General features: G+C 42.5%; 1 protein-coding gene across 4 annotated transcripts in view; it reads right to left on the bottom strand.

The window, feature by feature from the left end:
* PRPSAP2 (phosphoribosyl pyrophosphate synthetase associated protein 2) overlaps nucleotides 1-23,515 on the bottom strand; it is a 48,184-nt gene that overhangs the window by 21,164 nt on the left and 3,505 nt on the right. For 2 of the 4 annotated variants that reach the window (XM_044744880.2, XM_044744881.2), the window contains exons 2-8: nucleotides 22,080-22,174; nucleotides 21,683-21,833; nucleotides 20,670-20,722; nucleotides 18,458-18,524; nucleotides 14,356-14,528; nucleotides 11,815-11,930; nucleotides 2,384-2,439 (exon numbers count right to left, since the gene is read on the bottom strand). In XM_044744880.2, coding sequence (XP_044600815.1) covers nucleotides 2,384-2,439; nucleotides 11,815-11,930; nucleotides 14,356-14,528; nucleotides 18,458-18,524; nucleotides 20,670-20,722; nucleotides 21,683-21,801 — 584 coding nt within the window. In that variant the 5' untranslated portion in view covers nucleotides 21,802-21,833; nucleotides 22,080-22,174. Of the gene's footprint in view, nucleotides 1-2,383; nucleotides 2,440-11,814; nucleotides 11,931-14,355; nucleotides 14,529-18,457; nucleotides 18,525-20,078; nucleotides 20,188-20,669; nucleotides 20,723-21,682; nucleotides 21,834-22,079; nucleotides 22,175-22,348; nucleotides 22,487-23,515 lie in introns of those variants that run through there. The other 2 variants (XM_070482268.1, XM_014851685.3) reach the window with 2 other exon arrangements.

Here is a 23,515-nt window from a genome sequence, read left to right as displayed (position 1 = left end):
AAGGATCCACAACTAAAATATACAACTATGTACCGGGGGGCTTTGGGGAAAAAAAGGAAAAAATAAAATCTTAAAAAAAAAAAAAAAAAAAAAAATTTTGTGCACAAAAGGGCATTATCAAGAAAAGGAAAAGATAACCTACAGAATGGGTTAAAATATTTACAAGTCATATATCTGATAAGGGTCTAGTATCCAGAACATATAAATAACACTTAGAACTCAACAACAAAGAGACAAGAACCCAATTAAACAATGGGCAGAGGACTTTAGTAGACATTTCTCCAAAAATATACCAATGGCCAACAAGCACAAGAAAAGATGCTCAACATCATTAATTATTAGGGAAATGCAAATCAAAACCACAATAAAATACCACTTCATACCCACTAGGATGGCAATATTCAAAGACCAGAAAATAAATGTTGGTAAGAATGTGGAGAAATTGGAACCCCTCTACACTGCTGGTGAGAATGCAAAGTGGTGTAGCTGCTGGAAAACAGGTTGGTGGTCCCTCAAAAATGTAAACACAGAATTATCATATGAGCCAGAATTTCAACCCTAGGTAGACATCCACAAGAAATACAAATACGTCCACACAGAAACTTGTTCACAAATGTTCACAGCAGTGCTGTTCATTTTAGCCAAAAGGTAGAAACAACCCAAACGTCCATCAATGGATACACAAATGATAGTACATCCATACAATGGAGTATTTTTCAGCCATCAAAAGGAATGAATTGCTGAGACATACCATAACGTAGATGCACCTTGAAAACATTATGCTAAGGGAAAGAAACTAGACGTGAAAGGCCCCATGTTGTATGATTCCATTTATATGAAACACCAAGAATAGGCAAATCCACAGAGGCAGAAAGCAGATTAGCGGCTGCCAAGAGATGAGGGGAGAAGGCAATTACTTAATGAGTACAAGGCGTTCTCCTGGGATGATGGAAAAGTTTCAAAGTTGCAGACAGGTGGTGGTTGCACAACATTGTAAGTGCACTAAACGCCAGCGAATTGTACACTTTAAAATGGTTAATCATGCGTCATATGATTGTCACCTTAACAAAAAAAGTGTATCAGAGAAAAATTAATTATTAAATTAAAATTAACTCAGCCTTTGCACAAATGTTTGGAAAAGTTGTTTGAAATGTTTATATTCCAAAACGAGTCATGGTTTACTACGACTTAATCAAACGGACAATATGAGACCCCAAGGACAGAGCTTCCTGAAGGAAGCGTGGGTGGGCACAGTCTGCCCTGCACGGGAGGCTGGCTCTAAGAACACGGCAACTTCATGGTTTTATCATAAATGCCAACTCTATTTATTCAATATAGTAAATATTGTTATTTTATAATAGAAAGCTACTTATATGTAAGATCTTTTAAATCAACGGCAAGTCCCCCCCATCCTTCAATAGTAACAGACTGTGGCTCAGGATGGAGGTCCCCACGCTTGCTTTCACTCCACAGAACTCAACAACGGTCCAGTGAGCAGAGGCATTCAGTTGTGGGAAATAATTTTAAAAGATCTTTTTTAGGAAAAAGCCTTTATTCCTATGTTGGATTTTGTCCTTTCCCTGTCTAATGGAGAGTGGCTTTTCTTTTTCGTTTTCCTCCTTCTCCCCAAAGCCCCCCAGTACATAGTTGTATATTTTAGTTGTGAGTCCTTCTAGCTGTGCCATGTGGGCAGCCACCTCAGCGTGGCTCAGTGAGTGGTGCTAGGGTCCGCACCCAGGATCCAAACTGGTGAGACCCTGGGCCGCTGAAGCAGAGCGCGTGAACTTAACCACTCAGCCATGGGGCTGGCCCCTGGAGTGGCTTCTATATGAAACACCCTCAACACAAACACAATTTTAAGTACCATATTACTGACTCATCAGTTACTCCAGGTCACAAGTAACTCTCAACACTGCCCCAACTGTACGCCTCAGGGTGTTTGAGTTTTGTAAAACGTCACTTTCTAACACATGCCAATAAGGGGCCTCTCAGCTGGATACAATTCTGTTAATAAATTACTGAGTGTTTTTGAATAAAAGGCAGTAAACAACTACAAAGTATATTCGGTGGTATTTTAAATGCCAGATGTGAAGATCAATGACAGGTGTCTGCCCATCTGGGCATGAGGGAAGCACTAGGTCAGGACCCCAGACTCAGATGGCTTTGGTCAAGAAATGCAACTGGCAGTCAGACTGGGGTTGGAAAAAAAGAGGAAAGCAAATTACTTAACCGATGGAGCGGGCAATCTTTTAGACTATCAGTCCACAGAATAAAAACAAGGGACACCAGTGGGAACCGCTGAGGAGAATCCAGGACGCCCCGGATCTGTGGGGACGTGATCCTCGGCGGCAGATCCAAGCAGCAGTCGGGGGCTCCCACCTACCTCTTGGCCGAGGCTGGGGATTTGGCCACAATCACCGCATTCCTGTAATCCGGGATCTGTGACAGACAAGAGGGGCGTTACTGCCACGTCTCCACAGGGCTCTTCACACCAACAGGCAACAATCAATAAAAAGGAACATTCTAATGGACTCCAAAATGCCATCTGGTCACTTCAAAGTTTTTCCAAAAACAGAGAGTTCAAAGTCAAGTTCTCCTTTGGAAAAATGAAGAAATGTCTGCCTAAGAAAAACATATTATTAAGGTCCGACCCTCACAGACTCTTCTAAGGAAAAAGCAGGGCTAATGAGTGACTGGCTCAGATCTCCCTGCCAGCCCACACTGATAACATGGGGGAAGGATGCTTTCATAAAGTCAGCAGGAAGGCCTCTCACGGATCCCAGTTACACACAATCGCCATCCAACCTGAATCGGGGGTAACCGTCAAATTCCAAATCAGTGCGCTCCAAACCCATGATTCAGCGCATCTCAGTCAGGGCACACTGAAGTAACCAACTGTCAAAGGCCGGTCGGCAAGGACTCGTCTGCAAAGCTGTTAAGAGCCCTTGAGAAAGTAAGCGAAACATCAGCCTGCTTTGCAGTCTTAGAGTTGAACATTTGAAGTGACCTGTGCTGGCGACGATTTCAACTGAACATAGACCCATCACCAACCTCTGAGAGTTTAGAAGACAGAACTAGTTTAAAGCCGAGCGGTGGTTCGTTGTTTCTGACTTCAGCTCAGCAATATTTTCAAATTGTGTTCTTGAAATTCAATCAATTCAAGTAAAGTGTATTATTTCATTCAAATATATCCCCATTGCTTTTGTCCTCACAATTACGCAGATCAATGAATTTAACATAAGTACTTAATAACATCCAGCACCTTGTACAATGCCTAGCACACAGGAAGCATTAAATAATAAATAGCTAGTAAACGAAGCAAAAACTGATTGATATATCCAGCATAAGCACATGGATCAGATGTCTCTCCAGGAAAGCTGAATTTATCCCACGCTATCAGAGAATAAGACAGCAGAAACTATTTTCATTTACACACTTTTCCTTATTTTTGCTGCAAGTCCTTCTAAACTGTTTTATGTTCTTCCTTGCCACATCAAACATCATCCAAACATCACCAAATCTGGCCAAGAGACTAAATAAAAACCAAGGAAACAGTTAATAAAGCAAATAAAAGGAGACTTTAAAAGAAAGGACTCTTCAATAAAAACAGGTCTACTGTCTCGTCAGGGGTTAAAACAGGAAGTCATATGCATAAAGAGAGAGCAAGCTGTTATGAAAAGAACCAAAAAGAAATCTAGAAGGTGGAAGTTATGATGGTCCAAAGAAGGAACTCAGTAGCTGGCTGCCTGATGGCAGAAGGGACACAGCTGGGCAATCAGGCCAAGGGATTTTCCCCGCAATGCAGTATATGAGAACACGAAACTTGAAAAGGAAAACCAAAAAAGTTAAATAATATAGAGACTAGATGCAAAATTTTCAACATCTAACAGTTCCCAAAGGAAAGAATGAAAAAAAAGAAGGGATGAAATAAACTTTAGGACAAAAGCTCCCAGAGAAGGAAAGTGGCCCACTGAGTACCTACAAAATGAATGGAAAGTCCCGCCCAGACACAGCATGCTGAAGCTTCAAAACCACAGTAAAAAGAGAAAACGCTATTTTAGATGGGGGAAATTCCGCCCCACCCCAAAAACTACACGCTAAGATGCTCAATCACACTAGGAATCAGGGAACAAAAAAATTCAAATAATACAGTATAGTTTTGCCCATTAAACTAGCAAAATTAAGGGCATGGGCAAACATGTACTATCACATGCTCTGCTAGTGGGGTGTAAATCAATGCAGCCCCTTCAGACAACTGCAATTTTCACGGTATCTATTAAAATACCAAATTTTCAGAAAATTGCAATACTATTAAAATATTAAAAATGTAGATACTTTTCAATTAAGCAATTCCACTTCCTAATATATCTCAGGAAAACACTCATCTAAGTACTCAAAAAGGTTAAGTACAAGAATTTTCAATGCAGCATTACTTAAATATTTTTTGAAAATAAAATATTTCACTTAAAAGAGTGAAAATTAAAACAATTTAATATCCAATCACAAGAGGGAAATAGTTGAAAAAACTGTGGTTCATTGAAATTTGTGCTTTAAACATGCAGCTATTTAAATTCACATTAAACTTAAGTAAAATGAAAGGTTAAGTTCTTCAGTCACACTAGACACATTTCAAGGACTCAATAGCCACATGTGCCTAGTGGCTACCATACCAGACAGCAGACAGAACATCGTCACGATCACAGAAAGTTCCACTGGAGATCGCTGATCTAAACTAGGGAACATTACGTAGCAATTCTAAAGAGGTAAACCTACACATCTTAGCAGGAAAGACCTCCAGACACCAGCAGAGAAAGCAAAGGACAAGCTGCAGAACAAGGTAAACAATATGTCGATGTGGTTTTTAAAAAGCAGCCACAAACCAAAATCTCTAACTGTGCACATAGATAAGGAGGTAAACACAAAGAGAAAGACCTGAGAAGATACAGGACACAAGGCAGGCTGGGAACAAAGGTCACCCTGCAGAGGGGCCCAGGACAGGGGCGGGGTCCAGGGCCGGTGCTTTCTCAGTACCGTCAGCATGACTAAACACAAACACGCATGTCCCTACACTGCCATCATAAAGATAAACATTCATTTTTCACTTTTTAGAAAAAGATTACTCTTATTATCAAGTGGAGGGGGAAACACACTACATGTCATATAAGTCCGACTTCTAGACTCTGCTGTAATTTTCCCCTGAAGCTTTAAGGGAAAACATCCTCAGGGCTCGTGTGGAACCACAAAGAATCAACCTGGCCCTACACCCCACACTGCTCTGCCATACCCCACCCTCTGGCCCTGGGCTTCCATCTCCTGCCGTATTTCATTTCTGTGATCATGAGAGTGGCTTGATATAAACAGAGTAAGAAGAACATGGGGAAATGCAAAAGCAACTCAAGAATCAGAAACAGGATAGCTCTAAAAGTTCCTATGTAAAAAACTGACGAGATGGGATGGGATCTCTACATACAGCATAAAACTACACTTGTAGCCCTCCTCTTCATAATTTCCTTAAAAAATCCTGATGCAGACCAATGACTACCAGAACTATCACTACAATATTTAGTCATTTTTAAAAAACATGCACTATATTTAACCAACACCCAAACCATATTTTGGGTCATACACTAATGTGTCTACAATTTGGATCTCTCAAACTCGGTAGTGTCTTACAGCCACCACGGGCCCAACAGCTGCGACGTGCTTTTTTACCCCTTCACACGCACGGAGGAGGCCAAGGCATTCCTAAGGTCCTCGCTTCACATGAGTCACAGGCACTGTTGGTTCTATATGGGCTGGGTTTAACTGCCATTTACAATGTCTCCAGAAAGAGTTCACCGTGATTCCACATTAAATGAAAAGTTACTGTGCAAGTAGATATACACAGGAAGAGGGCAGCACGGAGTAATTTCATATTCATGAATCAAATGGTCACCGCTGGAAGAATGACCACAATTCCACTTTTTCTTGCAAGGCAACAATCAAGTGCTTTACGAGACCTAACGAGGAGGACTCAACACCAGAAGGCGAAGCTGTGAAAGGACTGAATCTCAAAAGGATGCCTAACACACACAGGGCAACACAAGAGAAGGCAGGAGAAACCGCCAAACCCTCAGACTAGATGACAAAGTTTCAAGCCAAAGAGCATCCAATTACGACTCTCACAGAAAGTGCTTAAATTCCAGTGACAGCTCAAGAGAAACAGAGTGTGAGCTGTCACACAGGGAAGTGTCAGCATCAAAACTTGCAGAAGAGGATCACTAAGTGACACAACGGCGTTGCGTCATAGTATAATTGGCAGTGTTTTCTTCTTTCTTGATGACACACATAACATAAACCTTAATTGATGACATCTTAGATTCAGTAAAATATGGTCTGTCTACCCCGCTTGAGACGCTCTAATACATGAAAACAAGTACACTACAGAAAAGAGAACAAAATTCCTTTTCAACAGTGAGCTCCCTATGGTATTTCATTTTTCATGGTCTGTTTTAATTTACTTTTTAAGAAGGATTTTGAAACTAAAATGTTTGGAGTTATCACTCTTAGCTCACCATCAAAAACACAGAACCGTTTCCCTAGTTTGCTGAACCACAAACAGCATAAGAGAGTTCCACCCTGACTTCTTTTCCACAATAAAACCTAAACTGGGATTTTCCAAGTGGCAGGCAGCCTCACCCTGAGAGCGAAGGGACCTCAGAGGCGCTGGAGGAGCCGCACACCCGACCTCACGAGGGTGCTCAGCCTTGATCACAGACTCAAGGGCGCCTCTCAAGAGGCACTAGGCCACGGATGCCTCGAGATGCCAGCACACAACACGCCTGGTACCTTGAGTGGAAACCTCCCCCAAAGCACCAGATAGAAACATTAGCCTATGAAAGTCTACAGCACCCTCTGTTCCTTCCAAAACTACAGGTTTCTTTATCTAGATGATCCTTAACTGCACCATGTTCTCCTGCGCACTCAAGTCTCAGCCCTCACTCCTCTCTGCCTGGACCCCTTTTCCTCCCCCATCAAGACACTGGCCGTTGCTTGCTCACCCTTTCTCTTCCTCTGACCTGAGAATCATATTCAGGTAAACTATATTTTCAGTATAATTTATAATTTACAAACAATATTCTATATTGTTTTCTGAATTTATTAGCATTTGTAGGTTCCTTGTAGATTAACTTTAAAGAAAACAAGCAGAATGTTGTATATTTTCCTCTTTCAAAAATACTTAAATTCATTTTCACTAACGAGCGTCTATGTTAATGGCTGGAGGACGGGGAAGGCCTGCACTCTTGACAGAAAGAAGCTGCTCAGAAATCTATACGTTGCCATCTTTTAAATATGTAAAAAGTTCCCTGGAAAAGTTATTAAAGAGAGAAATAATTCATGTGAGGAAAACAGTTCCTAAAAGAGCAAAATAGCTAAGTGCATTATAAGTTAACATTTTAAAAGGCTTCTTAAATAATAAGTCACACAAGTGCTATCATATCAAAGAATAACAAATATAACTATATTAAAATTGTATACAATGTCTGATTTGTCCCAGGAATGCAAGAGTGGTTCAAAATGAGAGAAATCAATCACTATAATACACTACATTAATAGAATGAAGGAAAAAATCCACATGATCATCTCAATTGATGCAGAAAAAGCATCTGACAAATCCCATACCCTTTCTTGATAAAAACACTCAGAAAACTAAGAACAGAAGGAAACTCCTCAACATGATAAAAGGCATTTATGAAAATCCTACAGCTAACACATCAGACTCGATGGTGAAAGACAGAAAGCCCTCCCCCTGGGGTCAGGAACCGACACGGACGCCCACTCTCACCGCTGCTGTTCAACAGTGGACTGGAAGTGATCTAACAGCCAGAGCTGTCAGACAGTAAAAGATAAAAGGTACCCAAGCTGGAAAGGAAGAGGTCAAACTGCCTCCATTCACAGATGATATGATCTTATACACAGAAAACTCTAAAGAATCCACACACAACACAAAAAACTATCAAAGCTAATCAATGAATTCAGCAAAGTCACAGGGTACAAGATCAACACACACAGGTCAATCTCATTTCTACGCACCAGCAATGAACAATCCAAAAGGAAATTAAGAAAACAATTCCATTTACAATAGCATCGAAGAATAAAATACCTAGTAATAAATTTAACCAACCAAGTGAAAGACTTGTACACTGAAAACTACAAAGCAGTACTAAAAGAAACTAAAGAAACCTGAATACACAGAAAGACAACTCATAGTCATGGTTGGAAGACCTGATATGAAGATGGCAAACTACCCAAAGTGGTCTGTAGATTCAATGCAATCCCTACCAAAATTCCAATGCCCTTTTTTTTGCAGAAACAGAAAAGCCAATCCTTAACTTCATATGTAACTGAAAGCCAATTTCAGAACTTACTATAAGGCTATATAGTAATCAAAATTGAGTGTGGTGCTGGCATAAGGATAAACACATAGCCCAATGGAATAGAACTGAGAGTCCAGAAATAAGCCCTTCAATGCGGAAAAAACAGTCTTTTCAAGAAATGCTGCTGGAACAACTAGACAGAACATACAAAAGAATGAGGTGAGATGCCTACCTCACACCACATACAAAAATGAACTCAAAATGGATCAAACTAAACATAAGAGCCAGAACTATAAAACTCAGAAGAAAATGTAGAGGTAAATCTTGATGACCTTGGATTTGACAATGTTTTCCTAGAATTAAAAGCAAAAGCATGAGTAACAAAAGAAAAAGATAAATTGGACTTCACCAAAGGTAAAACCTTTTGTGCAACAAAGGACACTATCAAAAAAGCAAAAAGACAAACTACAGAATGGGGGGAGATGTTTGCAAATCATATATCTGATAAGAGTTTAGAGTCCAGTATATATAAAGAACCCCTACAACTCAATAAAAAGGCAAACAATCCAATAAAAAATGGGCAAAGGATTTGAACATTCATCCAAAGAAGATATACAAATGGCCAATAAACACACAAAAAGATGCTTAACATCATTCATCATTAGTGAAATACAGATCAATCAAAACCACAATGAGATATCACTTCACAACCACTAGAATGGCTATAATCAAAAGACCAGAAAATAAATGTTGGTAAGGATATGAAGAAACCGGAAATCTTATACACTGCTGGTCAGAGTGTAAAACGGCGCGCCCACTCTGGAGAACAGTTTGATGGCTTCTCAAAAAGTTAAACACAGAATTACCAAGTGACCAAGTAATTCCAAACCTAAGTATACATCCAAGAAATGAAAGATATGTCCACAACGAAAACATATGTCCACTTAGAAACGTGTAAACAAATGTTCACAGCAGCAATATTTACAACAGCCAAAAGGTGGAAACAACCCAAATGTCTATCAACGACTAACAAATAGTGATATCTACATACAATGGAACGTAATTCAGCCATGAAAAAGAATGAAGCCTTTACAGGCTACAACAGTGATGAATCTCAAAAGCATTAAGCTTAGTGAATGAAGCCAAACACACAAGGTCACATATTGTACGATTCTGTTTATATGAAATGTCCAGAACAGGCAAATCCACAGAGACAGAAAGCAGATTAGTGGTTGCCAGCAAATGGTGGGGAGGGAAGGACAAGGCGTGATTACTTAAAGAGCACAGGGTGTCCTTCCGGAGCAATGAAAAAGCTGTGGAGCTAGAGAGAGGGGACAGTTGCACAACACTGTGAATGCACTAAATACCACTAAATTGTGTTAAAACGGCTGATTTTGTTATGTGAATTTCATCTCAATGAAAAAAAAGTCTGAATATGTCTGCTTATCAAGACTCCAAAAAGAAAACAAAAAGACAAGTTACAAACTGAGAGACACACGTAAAAAAATTCTAACTGGCCAGAATCAAGAATTAAAAAATGGGGCTGGCCCCGTGGCCTAGTGGTTAAGCTTGGCACGCTCTGTTTCGGCGGCCTTGCTTCAGTCCTCAGCACAGACCACATATAAAACAGAGGAAGACTGGCACAGATGTTAACTCAGGGCAAATCTTCCTAAGGAAAAAAAAAAGGATGCCTACAGCTTAGAAAGAAATACACAAAACAAACCATTAGGTAAAAGGCATTAAGCACTTTTTCACAGAATAGGAAACAGATGAAGATGTTCAACTCCCTAAGTCATCAGAGATATACCCACCAAATGACAAGATACCATACCATAGCCTTTCAACTGGCAAAAAGTTTAAATTCTGATAATATAAGTATTCTTTTATTTTTCACTTATTTTTAGTAACATTTCTCATGCTTTTATTTTTTTAAAAACTGGCACCTGAGCTGACATCTGTTGCCAACCTCCTTTTCCCCCCCCATCTTTTTCTCTCCAAAGCCCCCCAGTACATAGTTGTACATTCTAGCTGTGAGTGCATCTGGTTGTGCTATGTGGGACGCCACCTCAGCATGGCCTGACAAGCGGTGCCATGGCCACACTCAGGATCCAAACCAGTGAAACCCTGGACTGCTAAAGTGGACCATGCGAATCCAACCACTTGGCCACGGGGCCAGCCCTTCTCATGCCTTTTTTTGTGAGGAAGATTGGCCCTGAGCTAACATCTGTTGCCAACCTTCCTCTTTTTTTTTTCCTTCCCAAAGCCCCGTACATAGTTGTATATCTAAGTCCTTCCAGTTCTTCTAAGTGGGAATGCTGCCACAGCACAGCTTGGTAAGCAGTGTGTAGGTCCACACCCAGGACCCAAACTGGAGAACCCTGAACCACCTAAGCAGCACGCACAAATTTAAACACTATGCCACCAGGCCGGCCCCCTGATAATATAAGTATTGAAGCAAGGACGGATCCACAGGATATCTAACTCATTGCTGGCTGGAAAACAAATGGGTATAACTGCCTGGGAAAAATTAAACATTCACACACCATACAACCTAGCAATCCCACCCTTGGTATATAACCAAGATACACTTTCACTTATGAACCACGGAGACACACACAAGGATGCTCACAGGAGCACTATCACAACAGCCAAAACCTCATGAATCAACTGTGATAACAGCTGCATAGTGGGTGTTTTTCAGCAGTCAAAATGGACGAACTGTGACACAGAACAACATGGATGAAGCTTACTAATGTAATACCAAGTGCAAAATTCCCAAAAATTACACAATTTGATTTTTTAATAAAGTTAAAGAATATATATATTTTGTTTTTGTCTTTATACATATTAAAAACATATATTTAAATACGAATATATACGAGATAAAACTATATAGAAAGGAACTTTTTTATGGTTTATAGTTTTATAAACTATATAAAAACTATACATAAAACTATATAAAAAGGAAATTAAGAGAAGATAAAACAAGATTCAGGATGATGGTTCCCTCGGGTGGGAGGAAGCAGGGGATGGGACAAAGAAGGACCACATGAGCTTACGACAATGATTCTGGTTTTCTTTTTGGGTCGTAGGGTCATGGATGCTGACTACTACAGATGGACGGACAGAGAGACAGGCAAACAGACGGATACATAAAAGAGGGCCAGGACCACACCTGGACCAAATGATGAGAGCGAGCTATTTGTCATGATCATAACTAGTCCAATTCTAGGTACCTGAGTTCTAAAAGAAGAAAAAGCAATTTTAAGAACTTAGCAAAAGAAATAAACTGCAGATCAAGAATTTTAAAATAGACTGAATTACATTTATAAAGTAAGGTAGTACTTTAAGCAGGAAACATTGAGTTTTAGTCCTTTATGGGCAGCCCAAGGAAATGGAAATGTATCTTTCAACCTTTAAACAAAATGTTAAAATAAAAAAGTTTGAGCTAGCTCACCTCTTCTTGAATATACTGTAATAAGAAGGGAGATGCTCTTAAATTATCGACAGGAATATTGAAGAAGCCCTGAATCTCCTTCTGGTGTAAATCCATAGTAATAAGATGAGTTAGACCTTTGAAATAAAGAAGATACAAACATATAAATGGTTTAATAACAAGTTTGAAATAAGTACTATATAAAATACTATATGAAATAAGTACTATATGAAATACTATATATAATAAATTACTATTAAAAATTGCTCTCTCATCAAAAAAACTGAGCATCTTTATTTCTCAGATTTTCTAGTGCCATAAGATTGTGAGACAACAGAAAACATATATACTGGTCTCTGCCCCCGGTTCCTGGCAGGCTCCTAAAACCCTGGTCACATCCTAAGTGACCAGAGCACTAGGAGTGTCTTTCGTTCTCTTGAGGTGACTTTGGGGGGACTCCTGGATGGCTCCTAGATGGCGGGTGGTTACCAGAAAGATCAAGACATGATCAGAAGCTTGGAACTGTCAGCCCCACCCCTCATCCTTGAGAGAGGGTAGGGGGCAGAAACGGAGTAATGATCGATCGTGCCCACGTGAGGAAGCCTCCTTACATTCCCAACAGCAGAGGTCTTGGGGAGCTTCCAGGCTGGTGAAGAGGTGGAGGTTCAGGGAGACGGGTGCACCCTGAGAGGGCACGGCAGCTCCACGCCCCTCCCCACACAGCCTGCCCTACGTATCTCTTCCATCTGCATGTTCACCTGTATCCTTAATCATATCCTTCAAAAAAAACTGGTAAACTGTGAGTAAACAGTTCCCCTGAGTTCTGTGAGCTGCTCTAGCAAATTAACTGAACCCAAGGAAGGGGTTGTGGGAACCTCAGATTTACAGCCGATCCGTCAGAGGCACAGGTGACAACCTGGAATTGCGACTGGCATCCGCAGATCGAGGGTAGGCGTAGTCTTATGGGACCGAGCCCTTAACCTGTGGGGTCTGACGCTGTCTCCAGGTGGACAGTGTCAGAATTGGGTTAAATTGTAGGACACCAGCTGGTGTCACAGAGAATTGCTAGGTGTAGGGAACAACTCCACACATTTGGCGTCAGAGCGAAGAGTTCTGTGTGAGTAGTAAAGGAGACACACGGGTGGGAACTGGGCTCTCCCCACTCAGAAGGGAAAGGCTGGGTGGTTTTTCTTACACAGAGATGCATGATTTTCACATAAAATAGCAAAGATAAAACTAACAAAGAAATGTCTCTGATAATCCTATTAGAGCAAATCACATTTCCTTGAAGTTTCCTTAACAGGCGTGGCAAAGCCACATTAAAACAAACATTGTCTTAAGATATGAAGACAAACTGCACAGGCCAGTAACTGGAGAAGATGAAGAACCTTTGCCCCCACTGGCTCCTTAAAGGATATTTGAAATGATCACCAGAAAAGTATAAGGAAAATTGAATTGGAAAAATTTTTTAAAGCAAAACTTGCCCCAAAGAGCAGGAAAGTGAGCCTGGTGGCCCACCCAGGAGCAAGGCTAGAAGAAAAGGGCAGACAGTTCTGGAAGGCTCAGTGAGCCAGCCTGCTCCCTTCAGCCAGCTACCTGTCACAGGGTCCTCCAGAGAAGCCAGCAGACAGGCCCGTGTCCCAGCAGGGGAGAGGCAGGCCGGGGCTTCCCAGACTGGGGCGCAGCCTTGCTGCAGGGACACTCCCGTGCTCCGGGTTTTCAATAGCATATACTGTTGAGGTTGCTGGGTTTCTGCTTGTATCAAATTTTGCTTTGTTTCTGCCTTCTTCAGAATGTTACAGTAGAAAATTTATTCTACAGTAAGTGTCTGTGTTAAAATGCAGTGAAAAGGGACTTTTATTCTTTGCTGTCTGTGCAAATGCTCCGCGATATGTGCATAACATTTCGGTCAACAATGGAATGCATGTGTGACGGTGGTCCCATAAGACTAGTCCCACATAGCCTAGCTGGGGAGTGGGCTACACCATCCAGGTTTGTGTAAGTGCACTCTCGGATGTTTGCACAACGACGAAATCGCCTAACGACAAATTTTTCAGAATGTGTCCCCGTCATTAAGTGACATGATTGTACACACACGCACATGTGCACGCACGCACACACAATATCAACTCTGAAGATTATTTAGAAACAAGGGGGGACACAGGATGTTACCTGAAAATGCACAACACAAAATAATACATATGGTTTGCAAAATACACCAACCTGTCCTGGGAAAGGAAAGAGGCTGAAATAAAAACAGTTGCTGCGTGAGAGTAGTCGGTTCCAAATGCCTTTCTCCCCTTTAAAAATGACCTACTTGTGACTGTAACTTGTCATCTCAATGTAATTTTTATTTTCTTATTACCCTTGTGTTTTAGGGGGTTGGGAACAGGAGAATTCTCTGCACTGTTTTCTCATTCTAAATTAGTCGTCTCTAAAAGCCATATCACTGTTTTCACTCTGTTCAGCATTCTAGTTTAGTTAAGACAAGGCTCTACAATTTCTAAGGTAAAAATAAAACTCCCAGGCCCCCAACAAATCATCAATACCTGCCACTCTTACCAGCTTTGCACATCATGGAAGCCAGCAGCTTAGAGACGATGGAGCCTCTTTTCCTCATCTTACACTGTTTGCTGTAAGGAAAGTAGGGGATCACGCCGATGATGCTTTTGGCACAAGAGGTCTTACATGCGTACACCATAATCAGGAGCTCCATGACAGTGGTGTTCACATCCCTGCGACCCAAGAGACAGAAAATCCCAGAAGTGTAAGATGCTTGATAACATATCCCTGGGTCCAACAAAGTGTCAGCATATACAACTCATGCCTCTACCAAGACTTAAGGCTCAAGACACAAGAAAGAAACCAACAAACTTCCCTGTCCCAGGGCCTCCATCAGTTCTCCCGACATTCCCTCTCAGCCGATGGCCCCACTTCCTTCTTTACTGACAAAACTACTCAGTCAGAAGAGAGCTTCCACGGGCCCCCACTACCACATGCATCTGTACCCTACAAGTCTGCTGCCCTCAGCCATCAGAGACGAACTTCCACACCAAAGTTACTCTAAAACTAGCCCTCCAAAGCACACACTAATCCCCAGCCCCTCTTGCTCGCTGAAGATACTGCTCCAGAAGTGCTCCCTCTCACTCTGTCATCAACTTGTTACACTCCCCTGGCTGACACCCATCAGCCCATAAACATTCTGTCATTTCCTCCACTAAAAACAACTCGTGACCGCTTTCCCCACTGCCCATGTCTTTGCTCTCCCGTGCAGTACATCTCAAGAGAGTTGTCTACACTGGCCCACTCCACTTCACCTACTCTCATTCTCTCCCAAACACGTTCCAATCCAGGTCATCAGTGACCTCCAGGGGCTAAATCCTGGTCACCTCTCAGTCCTTCTCTCACCTGCGCATCAGCAGCGTCACACGGTTGCTCCCCTTGCTCCCCGACACACTCGATTCACTTGGCTTCCAGGACTCCCCTCACTGTTCTCCTGCTCTACTTTGTTTCTTTTGCTGGCTCCTCTTCTCCCCAACTTCCTGTCCTAACACTCATTCATTTGTCCTCTTCTATCTCCCCCATCCTTTGGGCTTCTCATTCCAATTTCACAGCTTTATAAATGATGGAGACTCTCCAACTTAGAGCTCCAGCCAAGCTTCTCTTCTTAGCTCTAGTCTAACAATCTCACCTGCCACTTGACAATTCCACCTGAACGTCTGTTAAGACATCTCAAAACTTAACACATCCCAAACAGAACTGCTCTTTGCCCCCAAAAGCCGGCTTCACCATGAAACTTTCGCCATCTCAGTTGATGAGAATGCTGTTCCCCCAGTTTACTCAAGACAGAAAACTCAGAGGCATCCTTAACTGCTCTCCTATCCAGAAAGTTCCAGCATCTCAGCACTCTGCCGCTGCCCTGGGGCCAAGCCACTCTCCCTCCTCAATGAGGGGACCGTGAGAGCCTGCTCCCACAGGGCTCCCTGCCCCTCCAGCAGTCCCTCTGCAGTCCATTCTCCATACAGCATCCGGTTAGATCTTAAACAGAAAGTCAGACCCTGCACTCCTCTGCTCAGGACCCAGAAATACTTCCCGTTTTGCCCATGGCAAAGGCCCAAGGCACTTCATGACCTGCCCCTCGCCCCACCTCCCTGCCCTCCACATCTGCTCCACGCTCCTCTCTCAGTTCGGCCACACTTGACACCCTGTCAGTCCTCACTCCCACCTGAGGGCCTCTGCTCTTGGTGCTCCCACCACCTGGAATGCTCTCCTCCCCAGGTGGCCACTGGCCTACTTCCTCACCCTCTTCCAGTTTTCGTCAAATGTCACCTCAATGAAGCCTACCCTGGCTGCCCTCTCTCTCACCACCATCACTCCCTATTCCTTGCCACAATGTTTCGTTTTGTTTTTCTATAGCACTCATCACCTTCTGACAAACTAGATTATCTACTTAGCTATTACGTTATCTGCATGTCTTAGAATACAGACTCCATGAGGACAAGGATCTTCATCTGTTCCACTCATGAATGCATCTCACACGCCTGTAACAGTGACAAGCATATAGCCGACATTCAGTAAATATGTGTAAATGAGTGAAAGAGCGAATGGAAACACTGAACATTTGGGTGAACAGGCCCTCCCTTAACGAAGCCTGACATGTGAGGAGCGAAAGCAGACTTTCAGAAAGCATTCTGTGTGAGAGGGCGAGAGCAGACAAACCAGCAGCAAGGGGGAAGTTACACCGGGTGCACCGTTCTTCTGTGAGCTGGTAAAAGGCTTTCCATCACTAAACTCAAATAATGAACTTGTTTGAATTACAGGAAAAGTTAAGTTAACGGAAAGAATTTTCTTAGTTTAAAATTTTTCTTACACTCCTAGTGCCTACCACTAGCCCATACTAACATGAAGTATAAGATGTACCTGACAACACCAAACCTCAACGTCCACCGTTTCATAAAGACCACAATGTCCAGGCTTTCTGCAACCTGGACAAGGCTAGCACAAGCCTACAGCACAGTTCAGAACAGAACTGCAAAATGAGACATGCAGAGAAAATTGAGGGGATGGTTTTGGCTAAGAGATAAGAAACTGACAAAAGGCAGGGGCAGAACGGTAATAAGAGTGTTGAAATAAACAAAAAGAAAGAAAGAAATAGAAGGACTTGGAAACAGGAAGGATTACAAGAGTCCGCCACGTGAAGGCCTGATTTCCAAGTCCAGGCTACCCTTCAAGGCCTACCTCTCCCCTCAGGGAACACGCACAACCCCTGTGCATCTCCCCAAACGGAATCACGCTCATCTCTGAGGCGATCCAAGTCCTGCAAACACCCAGGAGCCAGAAGCAACATGAATTGTTCTGTGCTCTGCACTCTCCCCGCCCCGATGCTGGAGGGTGGAAGGTAAGGTGTGGGCACACAGGGTCCTCCCCCAGCACCCTGGCCCTGCAGCAGGGGCAGCGCCAACTTGATGCCCGCAGCCCGGCTCTGCTGAGGGTCCTAAGCGGCACGGAGCAATGAAACAAGGGCACCATGGCAAAGGCAAGCCAGCCCTCCTCTCTTCACATTACACGTGCTCTCTGGGACAATGGGACGCAATGACAGGTCCCCTCAACTCCTCTTACCAGAAGAGTCAGGTGGCTTCAAGATTTCATCCCGATGAACAAAGACCAGGATAGACATGTTCAAAATCTAGGTGAAGATACGTGTGTTCCAAGTCTAAATTCCTGAAATTTGGCTCTTCTTCCCCTTTTTTGCTATTTATTATCATACATATAAACATGAATTTAGCAGGCAGCAATTTCTGGAACCTCTAAGCTCAGAAACAGTGCACTACACAAACTGATTTCTAGACATTATTGAAAATCACTGAGTGAAGAACTTTCATACACGGAGGCATTCAGGGACAACTGTGGACAAGGTGGCATTTGACCAAAAAGTGGCAGAGACAACCTCGCGGCACTGAATCTTCCGTACCAGCTTACAAATTTCTGACCTCAACAACTTCCAGAACACACATATGTCAAATGTCATACCAGACAGGAATACACATTCCTTCAATATATTCTTTTATCTTATCAGCTTATTTAATTTATGCAAATAAGTAGAGATCGTTTTTAAATGATCTGCAATAAAGGCTTTAAGAACCCCAAGGAAGCAAACTCCTCTCCTCCTGCCTTTTTTTTGGAACTACAAGAGCTTCTCTGCAAGTTTTATAAAATTCTGGCTACTGAAAGGAAATTTAATGGGTTCTATTAAGGTTATTTCCACCCTTTAAGAATACTGAAAGGGGGCCGGCCTGGTGGCATAGTGGTTAAGTTTGCATGTTGCACCTTGGCGGCCCAGGGTTCACAGGTTTGGACCCTGGATGCAGACCTAGCACCACTTGTCAAGCCATGCTGTGGTGGCGTCCCACATAAAACAGAGGAAGACTGGCACAGACGTTAGCTCAGCAACAATCTTCCTCAACAAAAAAAGAAGAAGAAGAAGAAGAACACTGAAAGAACACACAAACGTCAGCAGTTATGTCAGAAAAAATAGCAGAGTAAGATATACGAATTTTAAAACTATCTTAATTCTTCCTGTCTGGCCAACTCTTTATTGTTCTCAACACTCATGCCCAAACAGAAACACAGAAAGCAACAACACTTTTATTGGAAAAGTACTCACTTTGAAACAGTTTGGATGATGAAAACATCTTTTCCCCTCACGGATTCTTGAATTTGTACTCTTGTTTCTGGCAGGAAAAGGAAAAAAGAAGGGCGGGGTGAAGAAGGTATATAATTTACATTTTTAAAAAATCTGCATAATTTCCCAATGTTATAAAATATGGAAACTGGAACTATTACAAACTCCTGAGGCTGTAGATGCAATAAAGGATGATGAACACACTGCCATTAATCACATTTTTTAAAACATGTGAAGTTACATGACATGCTTAAGACGGAATTACATTTCTGACCTGAAACAAGTAAATCTACGCCTTTCACTTCTCACAAATAAGCACTAAGTGCTGTAAAACTCTGAGCAGAGTATCTTCAAAGGAAATTATATACTCATTCATTCAACCAGCAACAATTAAGAACTTATTAGGCACAAAATGTTATAATGATGCTGTCAGAGTAAAGACAAATAAGGTCCGATATCCCTACTCTGGAAAGACTCGTGATCAGCCACCAGGAAACAATTAAACAAATCCAGAATGGAACAGTGTACAAGTCAAAACCTTCAAAAAGTCAATATCATGGGAACAAAAGAGAAAAGACGAAGGGACTGCTCTAGATTAGAAGACACTGAAGAGAGAAAAACCACATCACTTGAACCAAGAATCTTGATTTGAAAAAAAAATAACTATAAAAGGCTCTTTAGGACGATCAGGAAAATTTGAATATAGAGTAGATATTAGATGATGAGAGAATTATCCTTAATTTCTATAAATGTGACAACGGTAGAATATTTATGTAGGAGAAAGTCCTCATTCTTAGCAGATGCATCAAGCATTCAGGGGCTAAGGGTCTGGATGTCTGCGACTTACTTTCAAATGGCTCCACACATACATATTCATACAGCAAAATGTTAACTTGCTAGGTGATAGACATACATATGGGTATTTGCTGTACTATTCTTTCAACTTTTTTATAGGTTTGAATATTTTCATTAAAAATGGTGGAAAAAATACAATATGGGTTTACAAAGGAATGTGGTCCCATGGAAAGAAAACGAACTCTGGAGCTGGGGAGATGTGGATTCAGTCCTGACTTGGCTCCTTCCGGGAGCTCGTACCTAACATCATCCCTGACTCAGTTCTCCCGTATCTGGTAACAGGAAGGAATTCACGATGTTAGCTCCCTCGTTCCTTCCCCACAGACACCACACACTTTCTCCCTCATTCGTGAACCTGAAGGGTGGACCAACCTCCTCCTGAGTCTTCCCCCAGTAGCCCTCCTTTAGCCCTCCCTTCCAGACTAGACAAAGGGCATCATCCAATTCCCTTCCCCAAACTCTTCCTGCATATTTTCTTTAATCACACTTTTTTCCTACTGAAGCCATATGGGGGATATTGGGAAATAGGAAAAAGAGGCAGTAATGGAGAAATAAATAGAGGAGGAGCAAACTCTTTTTGCCTTTTCATCAAAGTCTCTTGTAAGTTCTCTAAGATTTAAGAACTTGACAAAATCCTGCAGTGCAAAAGGAGAGGGAAGCAGTATTTAGTGAGCACCTACTTACTATGTGCCAGGAACTCTGTTAGGCACACAATTACCCCATTCAATCCTCAAGACAGCCTACCTACCTGCAGTCTAGAAAGGTTAAATGACTCGCCAAGGATAAGCTGTCTGACTCTCCAGCCCGTGCAAACTGTCCATCGCTCCTGCTAGAATAATTGCAGATATCCACCATTTCTACAGAAATTACAAAGATTAAGTAATGGGTTTTTTACAACTTGAGATTTTTATGTAATGACGTAAATCAATTGGCAAAAAGCATTTCCTAACAAGATTTCATGAAGTCTAACCCATGGCAGCTTATGCAGAGGTAAAGAATAACAACCAACTAATGTTGTGGCCACACAGGATTTACTCATCCTGCCTAAGGTGACATCCATTCAACCACCTACAGGCTGACATTTGCATTCAGTTGGCCAGCAGGTTCATGCGTCTCTGCAGTCTTTGTTGGATAAGGTCTAAGTGTGGAGTTCAAGCCCCGCCACAACCCAGAGCAGGCGGGAGCTAAACCGCCATCACCCACCTGCCTGCCTGACTTCCCGCTAACAGAACTCACTCCACACCGAGCCCAGCGGTTTCAACAGTGGAAGATGAAGGACTGAGCCAGCACATCACACTCCACAAAAACATCAACGTTACGCACGTCCAAGATAGCTCACCTCTGTTAGGTTCCTGGTAAACCTGCACTTTGCCCATCTCCACCCCCAGCCGCCTGGAGAAGAGAAAGGGGGAAAAAGCTGAAAAGGTAACAGAATAGACTCAACTTCTTTACTATTTAAGGATGACTCATAAGTTGATAAAGATAAAATAAAATAGAGGTACTCTTACTATAAAATTTAAAGTAGATATTAAATTGTTCTGTCACTCCATTCCCTAACCCCTCACCCCCACCTCATGCCCACCCAAGACGGCCTACACAGTCCTGCCTGCCTGCCTCACCAACCATGTCCGTGTGCTCTCTGTCCTCCAGCCATGTTGCCGAGACACACCAACACCTCCCTCAACACTGCAGGGCCTTTGAACCTGCTGTCCCCTCTGCCTGGAGGGCTCCACCCCAGACCCTCACTCGGTGGCTCACTCAGGTTTCTCAATCCACACACCATCTCCTCGGCTTACAGGCACCTGAGTAGCCAAGCTGAAGCAGAGCAACTGGCCATCACTCCTTTCACACTGTTTTCTTCATAGCACTGATCCCCATCTGAAATTATCTTGTTTGCTTTGCTGACCTGCTTCTTGTCTGGCTCCCTTCTAAATTTAAGAAGAAAGGATCTCGACCGGCTTATTCACTGTTAATCCCCAATATCTAGGCCAAGGCCTAGTACACAGTAGGAGTTCAACGTTTATTTAATAAATAACGAAAATTACACTGAACTAGAATCTATAGACTATTTTTATATAGTATACATGTCACGGTTCTTTATACTCATCTAATTCTACAGATATGTAGCACCAAACACAATCTATGGCACTCATGAGGCACTCAATAAATGTCTGCTGAATAGATGTGCAGGAGTTATGACAGTTTACAAAAAGGTAAGCCCTTAATATATACGCAACATGCAGATTAACTATAAAAGTTCTGCTTCCAAGTGTAACAATCAGTGCTAATCCAATTATCAAATTTAAAACATCACATAAAAAATACAGATTTAATGGTATGATTATAACTCACTCAGCAATCTTCTTGGAAAGCTCCATACACGATGAATTAGAATTTGCTGAAAACAACACCAGACCTCCTTTGGTTATATTCATCTTAGTTTCTAATTCAGGCGGCGCCACACAAAACATGAAAACCTTCTTGGTTTTCCAATTCTCAGAGCCTAGAGGGATGTAAAATATATTAAGAACTGCCATATGATATTAAATACACCTGAATGGATCTTTTTAATAGCAAACGACTTCAGTTGAAGGAAATCAGTTTTTACCATAATGGGGTGTTTTATATTAAATACATATATGGACAAATATAAAGTTCATTTGGATTTTAAGGTTCCAAATTCACAGAAATACGTTATCGTAAGATTTAATTAGTTTTCACGACCACTGGGAACAAATGATAAACTTACAAGAAAGGCGGAGCTGAAAGCTCAGTGTTTTCCTCTTTGCTGCTTCAAGTCAATTATGGACAAACTCCTTTTATGCTCTGACAACAAAATTCCTCCTGGATTGACACACAGAAAAATGGCAGCGCCATTAGCAAGGACATGGACTGACTGATCCTTCAACAATGACTCAACAGCCCCTCTCTGCCCAGCTTCCCCTGTAACGTACTCCCAGAAAGCTCCCCGGCCTTGCAGCTGCCTCTGTGATGCCCTGAGTCGCGGCTAAAACTGACCTTGTCATCTGCGTTCTTCTCGACTGGAACAAAGGCTGATCAGATAATAACATTACAGGAAAGTGAAGGAGCACCCGACTGACAGGCAGCAGGGCACAAACAGAGAAGAGCCTGGCCCCTGAGTGCTGAGGGTTGAGGTTCTCTCCGAGGCCGTCAGCGTGCTCATCTGCCCTCCACTCTCTGGGCTGACCACGGAAGGTGCAGGACCCAATGCAGGAGCAACAACCTAGCGGGCTGCGGGAGACAGGCGCTCCCCGGCAAGCCCACGGCATCTCCCCAGTGGTATGTTTACTCGGGATGGCTCTGGGAAGGCTGGTGGAGGTTATGAAAGGGCTGAAGGCGAGCAGATCTTTTCTGTTATTCTTAAATTTTAATTACACAAGTAATTCACACTTTCATACTTTCTCCTTGCAAAACATTGAAACATGATAGTTTAGGCTAAAGTCACCAGCCCCGATCCCAGGCTCTTCCTCCCCACCTTCCTGGAAGGGGCAGTTCTTACTAGTTTGATACGGACACCATCAGGCCTATACACACTCACACGTGACCCCCATAAAAAACATGTATAAAAATACACTTGTAACATAAAAAAGATCATCATACAAATCTATCTATAATCTGCTTTCTGTTAAATGATATATTTTGACAACGCAGGGTAGAAAGTATAGACCTATCGTGTCCCTTTTAACCGCTGCCAGTATTCCATGGTGCAGAGAAGCCGCATTTAGCAGGTCACCATTCTAAACAGGCCTCCTGTGCAGACGTGCGTGTCTCTGCAGGAGCTGCAGGAAGGGAACCACTAGGTCATAGGGTGGTGCAATTCCTGGTCCCACCAGCGGGCCAGGAGAGTGCATTTCCCCGCAGAGCGCCTCTTCAGGGGCGTTCCACAATGGGAGACGTGGAGCGCTACAATGGAATGTACCTAAGGTCTGTGAAGTACAAATGGAAACGGAGGCAGAACTGGCCAAAGCCCAAGGAGACCAAAGAGGACCACTAGAGTCCACCGTGGAAAGCGGCTTTGGAGCGAGGGCCATGCAAACTACAGCCCACGGGCCAATTCAGGTCCTTCCAAAGGCTATTTCTGTAAATAAAGTTACACTGGAACACAGCCACACTCACTGTTTACAGATTGACTACAATACAACGGCAGAGTTGAGTACAGGCTGC

This window comes from Equus asinus, chromosome 13 (assembly GCF_041296235.1).
Source record: "Equus asinus isolate D_3611 breed Donkey chromosome 13, EquAss-T2T_v2, whole genome shotgun sequence".
Lineage (NCBI taxonomy): Eukaryota > Metazoa > Chordata > Mammalia > Perissodactyla > Equidae > Equus > Equus asinus.
Note: the sequence above shows the minus strand (reverse complement) of the source record. Positions and strands in the feature narration are given on the sequence as shown.